This window comes from Mandrillus leucophaeus, unplaced genomic scaffold (genome assembly GCF_000951045.1).
Source record: "Mandrillus leucophaeus isolate KB7577 unplaced genomic scaffold, Mleu.le_1.0 Scaffold245, whole genome shotgun sequence".
In the NCBI taxonomy this organism is placed as follows: Eukaryota; Metazoa; Chordata; class Mammalia; order Primates; family Cercopithecidae; genus Mandrillus; species Mandrillus leucophaeus.
In genome coordinates this window covers 1,961,719-1,969,162 of record NW_012102532.1, presented here as the reverse complement: position 1 = coordinate 1,969,162, position 7,444 = coordinate 1,961,719, and the positions used below count along the sequence as shown (strand labels likewise).

Here is a 7,444-nt window from a genome sequence, read left to right as displayed (position 1 = left end):
TTTTTTAAGTGGCATACTGGGGGAAAGACCTAACACATTATTTAATTGTAGTATCTACTACCTTCCCTGGACTTTTCTTATGAAGGTGGTGTGTTCTATACCTCAAACCATCCCCAGTCATGTGGCTGGTATCCTCGTCTTTGCACCCCAGGAATAATATTGTAGACACAGCAGATATCTCACTGTCCCTTTCTGAACTTCTCACTGCTGCTTCAGTTCCTTCAGAGAAAGTGTCTTCCCATCATCAATATGCCTGTTTCCTATGATACAACCTGTTTTTGTAAGGCTCCCTTGGAGTGGATTACCGGTTCAAGGGCCCCAATTTGTACTAAGGTCTGAGAAGAGCTCATTTCAACATGCCAGCCACCCCCTTCCTCCTTCCTCCCAATGCTCAGATTCCCCATTCCTTCTTTAAAAGTAAGAGATTTGTTCTTCAGGTCACACTTGGAATAGTGTTTTCTGACTTCATCCTGTTTCCTAGATATCTGGCTAATTTCTCATTTTAGTTCCTCTCCCCAGCTAGAACCACTCTCCATCTACCAAAAAAACATGCCATGGCCAAGAGTCCTTTCTACAGCTCCTCTACCATCCAGTGCAGATGCATAAAAAGTAACACACACAGACAGGCACACACACAGCCTAGGGCAAAGCGTGCTCTGTTTTAAAGGAAGTGTCTCCCAGAGCCTGTGACTCTTCTTTGTTCAAAAGTAGCACCTGCGAGTTAAGGTTTGGCCAGGAGAGTGGGATGAATTTCTTGCCTGAATCTCCCCAAATCACCCTTAGAGGTTCAGGCCTTGTCAGTGCCCATTTTTTTGCTAGGAACATCCCCAAGGCTCTGAGTCCTGAGAGGCGCAGGTCTCTAAAATCCAGTACTTTCCCTTGAATCATCCCCATATTCTCTAACGGCTTCTTACACTTAACATACTATCCAGGGCTGGTAAGGCCATATGGCTTACTCCTTCCATTGCCCATCTCCCTCCACTGCATGTCTTGATCACTCTGACCCAGCCAGGCTGACTTCCTTGCTCTTCGTTGAACAAGTCAAGGTCCACACTTCAGGTCGTTTGCACCTGCTGTTCCCTGTGCTTGGAATCCTCTCCCCTTCCCCAACGTCCACATGTCTTGATTTCTAACTTTACCTTCAGGTCTCAGCTTTAATGTCCCTCTTTACAGATGTCTTCTCTGACCGCCATCTCTGATATGGTTGATATGGTGCCCCCACCACCTTTTGTCTCCTTCCAGTACTTTTCTTCTTCTTCTTTTTTTGTTTGAGACAGTCTCTCTCGCTCTGTCACCCAGGCTGGAGTGCAGTGGTGCAATCTCGGCTAACTGCAACCGCCACCTCCTGGGTTCAAGTGATTCTCCTGCCTCAACCTCCGGAGTAGCTGGGATTACAGGCACGTGCCACCAAGCCCGGCTAATTTTTGTATTTTTAGTAGAGACAAGATTTTGTCATACTGGCTAGGCTGGTCAGTAACTCCTGACCTCATGTGATCCACCCGCCTTGGCCTCCCAAAGTGCTGGGATTACAGTCATGAGCCACCACGCCCAGCCTCTAATTGTGCTTAATCATTTTTGTTGAAGCCTTAAGGCAGACTACCTTGCTTGGGATTGGGCATCTGGGAAAACAGATTTTGGCAAAGCCCTTAAAATCTTGCTTTTCTTGGGTGCAATGAGCTGGTCCAATACAATTCATCCATGAAAGAATCTTCAAATTCCATTTTCTGAGATGATTTGCAGGTTTGGAATAATAGAGCACTTTTTCTTAGCAACTCATTTAATATTTGAGTGTTATTTGACACAATCATATCTTGGTCAACAGGTCCTTCAACAGGTGACCCCACTCTGAGGTAAGAATAATACTATCACAGTGCGCATTTAATTCGATCAAGAATCACTGGGTGTTTAAGAGCTGTGCATGGTGGCACATGCACCTATAGTCCCAGCTACTCAGGAGGCTGAGGCAGGAGTGGGAGGATCGCTTGAACCCAGGAGGTCAAGACTGCAGTGACCTATGATTGCACCATGGCACTGCAGCCGGGGTGAAAGACTGAGACCCTGTCTCAAAAAAAAAAAAAAAAAATGGAGCTGTGGATATAGCTTTCTTTATTGTTCCTTTTCTCTTTTGTCATTTTCCCATTCTTTCTTTCATTTTTGCCTTTTCCAACTTCATTTTCTATGGTTATTGTTTTTTATATCTTTATAAAAAGATTTTCATTGCTTTAAATAAATGATTTTCTAGCTTGCTTATATGTTATTGTCTTTCAATTTCTCTTCTCTTTTTAAATCGCATGCTTTTATAGCCATCACTGAAATACCTGGGAAACTCATTTGCCACTTTAACTTCATCTTCATTTTATACTGTCTGCCTGTTTTTCAGACATATGACAGGGAAGTCATGTCAAGAAATATATTATCTAGTGACAGATGGAAGGATTGATCTATATAAATGAATGTGATACTTTAGGGATGAGTGGGAACTATTAGGATGTAATAAGCTTGTGACTTAACCATATTTCAAAGAGGAGTCTGCAGCTCAATTCTGAGTTTCCCTTGAGTCACGGCTTTCAGACATAGAGAGTGCTAAATCTAAAGATACCACTGAGAGCAATTAGAATTTCTTTCTTATAGGAGTTAGTATATAGAATCCTACTGTGGAAGAATCTTGAGGCTAAATTGCTCTTTTGTCTGTTCTTGACAATACAATCTTGTTGGCAATTTGGGGCTTCAACACTTGAGAAAATCTGGTTAGAGTCCCTTGAGGAATAGAAAAGATAAGGATTGGAACATGGCACCTTTAGGTGTGAAAGAGAAAAATTGGAATATAGCTAGGCATGGTGGGGCACACCTGAAGTCTCGGCTACTCAGGAGGCTGAGGCAGGAGAGTAGCTTGAGCCCAGGAAGCAAGACCAGCCTGGCCAGCTTAGAGAGACCCTGTCTCAAAAAAAAAAAACCAAAAAAACAAAAAAAACAGGTTAGAATATAGTGAAGGAAACTTTAAAAGAGAAACAAAGCACACAAAGTCAAGACTGAAATATAATGGTATTAGAGAGTGGTCACCAAATAATGTGACCAGGGTAAAAATCCTGTGTACTATGTTTGTGAGAAAAAAATCTGATAATTCAAACAGACCTCTTCAGATAACTTCGAGACATATACTAGAAAAAGAAGTTTCCTGAGATGTTATGCCTCAGATCAGCCTGATGGAAGAGGGGAGCAGGGGCTGGGCGCGGTGGCTCACGCCTGTAATCCCAGCACTTTGGGAGGCTGAGGTGGGCGAATCGCGAGGTCAGGAGTTGGAGACCAGCCTGGCCAGCATGGTGAAACCCCGTCTCTACTAAAAATACAAAAAATTAGCTGGACATGGTGGCAGGAGCCTGTAATCCCGGCTACTTGGGAGGCTGAGGCAGAAAAATCTCTTGCACCTGGGAGGCAGAGGTTGTGGTGAGCTGAGATCACACCACTGCACTCCAGTCCAGGCAACAGTGTAAGACTCCATCTTAAAAAAAAAAAAAAAGAAAGAAAGAAAGAAAGAAGAGGGGAGCAGGAAAAGATTTCTAAGATCTCTCTAAATATGGCATGACAGCGTGGGCTGCTTTTTGCATTTCAGGAGAAGAATCGAACCCTGGGAGTTTGACATCTTCTATGACCCCAGAGAACTTCGTAAAGAGGCCTGTCTGCTCTACGAAATCAAGTGGGGCATGAGCCCGAAGATCTGGCGAAGCTCAGGCAAAAACACCACCAATCACGTGGAAGTTAATTTTATAGAAAAATTGACGTCAGAAAGACGTTTTCACTCATCCATCAGCTGCTCCATCACCTGGTTCTTGTCCTGGAGTCCCTGCTGGGAATGCTCCCAGGCTATTAGGGAGTTTTTGAGTCAGCACCCTGGTGTGACTCTGGTGATCTATGTAGCACGGCTTTTTTGGCATACGGATCAACAAAATCGGCAAGGTCTCAGGGACCTCGTTAACAGTGGAGTAACTATTCAGATTATGAGAGCATCAGGTAAAAACAGTAAACAAAGAAACTTCACTGTTTCCAAGAAACTGTGGTGATAGGAGCTGTCTTTAGGCCAGAAGATTGGTTAGTCCAGGCTGGAAGTCTCAGAAGTAAAAGTCCAAAATAATGTGATAAAGGACTAGGTCTGAAATTCATGACAAGGAAAGTAACAAAAATACAACTCCTGGCTGGGTATGGTGGCTCATACCTGTAATCCCAGAACATTGGGAGGCCAAGGCAGGAGGATCACTTGAAGCCAGGAGTTCAAGATCAGCCTGGGCAACATAGTAAGACCCCACTCTAAAAAAAAAACTAAAAAATCAGGCCAGGTGCGGTGGCTTACTTCTGTAATCCCAGCACTTTGGGAGGTGGAGGCGGGTGGATCAGGAAGTCAGGAGATGGAGACCATTCTGGCTAACACAGTGAAACCTGTCTCTACTGAAAAATACAAAAAATTAGCCGGGCGTGGTGGCGGGCACCCGTAGTCCCAGCTACTCGGGAGGCTGAGGCAGGAGAATGGCGTGAACCCGGGAGGCGGAGCTTGCAGTGAGCCGAGATCCCGCCACTGCACTCCAGCCTGGGCAACAGAGCGAGACTCTGTCTCAAATAAATAAATAAATAAATAAATAAAAATAATAAATAAATAAAATAAAGTTAAAAAATCAGACAGGTATGGCGGCATGCACCTGTAGTCCTACCTGCCTGGGAGGCTGAGGTGGGAACATCTCCTGAGCCCAGATGTTCAAGGCTGCAGTGATCACTGCACACTGGCCTAGGTGACAGAGCGAGACCGTGTATCAAAAAAGAAAGACAAAATCAAACAACAACAACCACCCTTTTTTTTTTTTTTTTGAGATGGAATCTCGCTCTGTCACCCAGGCTGGAGTGCAGTGGCGGGATCTTGGCTCACTGCAAGCTCCGTCTCCCAGGTTCACGCCATTCTCCTGCCTCAGCCTCCCGAGTAGCTGGGACCACAGGCAGCTGCCTCCACACCCGGCTAATTTTTTATATTTTTAGTAGAGACAGGGTTTCACTGTGTTAGCCAGGATGGTCCAATCTCCTGACCTTGTGATCCACCCGCTTCGGCCTCCCAAAGTGCTGGGATTACAGGCGTGAGCCACCGTGCCCGGCCAACAACTCTTTTCTCTAGTCTTGCCTCTCAGCCATCTTTAAATGAACTGCTTTATTCTTTTTAGGGGGTCTAATGTCCAGCAGCAACTAGACCAGAGACTAGAGGCTTTCTATATGGTAAACTAGGTTGGGGATCTTCTTAAGTAATTTACCACTGTGCTTGTTGAATGAGCCAAGATTCGTGTTTCCTTAGAGTATTATCACTGCTGGAGGAATTTTGTCAACTACCCACCTGGGGAAGAAGCTCACTGGCCACGATATCCACCTCTGTGGATGATGTTGTACGCACTGGAGCTGCACTGCATAATTCTAGTAAGTTACTTTAGAGACACAAATGCTGATGCCAAAAGAAGCATCCTTCTTCAAAGTTCTTTCCTGAGAATTTGACTCATATCTTCTCTTTGACGTTTATATTGAGATTTAGTTATTTAACTAGCTAGCCCGTCTTAAGAAAATCTCGCAGCCAGGTCTGGTGGTGCACACCTGTAGTCCCAGCTACTCAGGACGCTTGAGTCTAGGAGTTGCAAGCTGCAGTGAGCTATGATCGCGCCAATACGCTCCAGCCTGCATGGTAAAACAAGACCCTGTTTCTAAAAAACAGCTGGGTACAGTGGCTCATGTCTGTAATCCAAGCACTTTGGGAGGCCTGGCCTGGCCAAGATAGTGAGACTCCATCTCTGAAAAAAAGAATTAGTTATCAAACAAACTAAACAAGCAAACAAACAAACAACATCTAAGCCTAAGAACAAGAAGTACGTTTGTGGGAAGTAAGTGGGAGAAGGGAATTTGGGTCAACAGATCTAAGATATGGGTGGTCCCCATATTAATTACATTTTATCATCTTTATTCTTATTTTATTAGTATTGTCTTTTAAGCCACAGGGTCTCGCTGTGTTGCCTAAGCTGGGGTGTAGGGGCTATTAACAGGCACCATCACAGCACACCACAGTCTCAAACTCCGAATTCCTAGCCTCAAGCAATCCTCTGACCTCAGCCTCCTGGGTAGCTAGAACTACAAGGATATGTCATCATGTCTGGCTTTATCATTATTATTGTTCTTGTTACTACAACACACATTGGCTCTACTGTATTTCAGATATTCTTCTTTCCCTTATTAGTACGTGTAGTCTTATTGAAGAGAATGTAAGTGTTCCATTGGATTCTCTTGAAAGTGGTTCAGGCCGGGTGCAGTGGGTCATGCTTGTAATCCGAGCACTTTGGGAGGCAGAGGAGGGTGGATGGCTTGAGCCCAGCAGTTGGAGACCAGCCTGGGCAACATGGTGAAACCACATCTCAACAAAAACACACAAAAATTAGCTAGATGTGGTGGTGTGTGCCTGTAGTCCCAGCTACTTGGGAGGCTGAGGTGGGAGAATTGTTTGAGCCTAGGAGGTTGAGGCTGCAGTGAGCTGTGGTTGCAGCACTGCACTCCAGCCTGGGTGAATATGCAGTAAGTCCAGAGCAAGACCCTGCCTGGGGGTATAAAATAAAAAAAGTTCAATTGTCTTCCAATTGACATTTTAAAATGTTTGTGGTGATAATACTATTAATTAAAATATTTATCACCACAAAAATAAAAAAAGTTCAATTGTCTTCCAATTGACATTTTTAAATGTTTGTGGTGATAATACTATTAATTAAAATATTTATCCTAAGGATTAAATAGAATCCTTTTTTATTCCAGAGTCTTCCACCCTGTTTAAAGATTTCAAGAAGACAGCAAAATCATCTTACATTTTTCAGACTTCATCTTCAAAATTGCCATTACCAAACGATTCCACCACACATCCTTTTAGCTACAGGGCTGATACAGCCTTCCGTGACTTGGAGATGAATAGAATGATTTCTATGTGCGTACTGATTCAAGAACAAGCAATGATGACCCACTAAAGGGTGAATGCCATTTAGAATCTAGAAATGTTCACAAGGTACCCCAAAACTTTGCAGCTTAAACCAACAATAAATATGTATTATCTCTCACAGTTTCTGTGGGTAAAGAATTTAGAAGCAGCTTATCTGTGTGTTCCTGTCTCAGGTCCCCCATGAGGTTGCAGTCAAGATGGCAGCCAGCGCTGCAGTCATTTGAAGGCCTGACTGAGGCGGGAGAATATGCTTCCCAGGTGGCAGGCTCAGATGGCTGGCAAGTTTGTGCTAGTGGCTGGTAGAAGGTTTCAGTTTCTTGCCACGTAGACCTCTCCATAGGGTTGCTGAAATAACCTCAAGACAGGGCAGTTGGCTTCCTAAGGTTAAGTTACCTTTTGAAAAATTTCTTGCAGAGATGGAGTTTTGCCGTGTTGCCCAGGCTGGTCTCA

The 7,444-nt window shown here is 44.1% G+C and overlaps 1 protein-coding gene across 2 annotated transcripts in view; it reads left to right on the top strand.

Annotated features, from left to right (window-relative positions):
• Positions 1-7,110, top strand: part of APOBEC1 (apolipoprotein B mRNA editing enzyme, catalytic polypeptide 1) — a 9,451-nt gene extending 2,341 nt beyond the window's left edge. The window contains exons 2-5 of one of the 2 annotated variants that reach the window (XM_011983073.1): positions 1,823-1,850; positions 3,611-4,008; positions 5,327-5,445; positions 6,817-7,110. In XM_011983073.1, coding sequence (XP_011838463.1) covers positions 1,823-1,850; positions 3,611-4,008; positions 5,327-5,445; positions 6,817-6,966 — 695 coding nt within the window. In that variant the 3' untranslated portion in view covers positions 6,967-7,110. The remainder of the gene's footprint in view (positions 1-1,822; positions 1,851-3,610; positions 4,009-5,326; positions 5,446-6,816) is intronic. The other variant, XM_011983074.1, reaches the window with a different exon arrangement.
• The last annotated feature ends 334 nt before the right edge of the window (positions 7,111-7,444 follow it).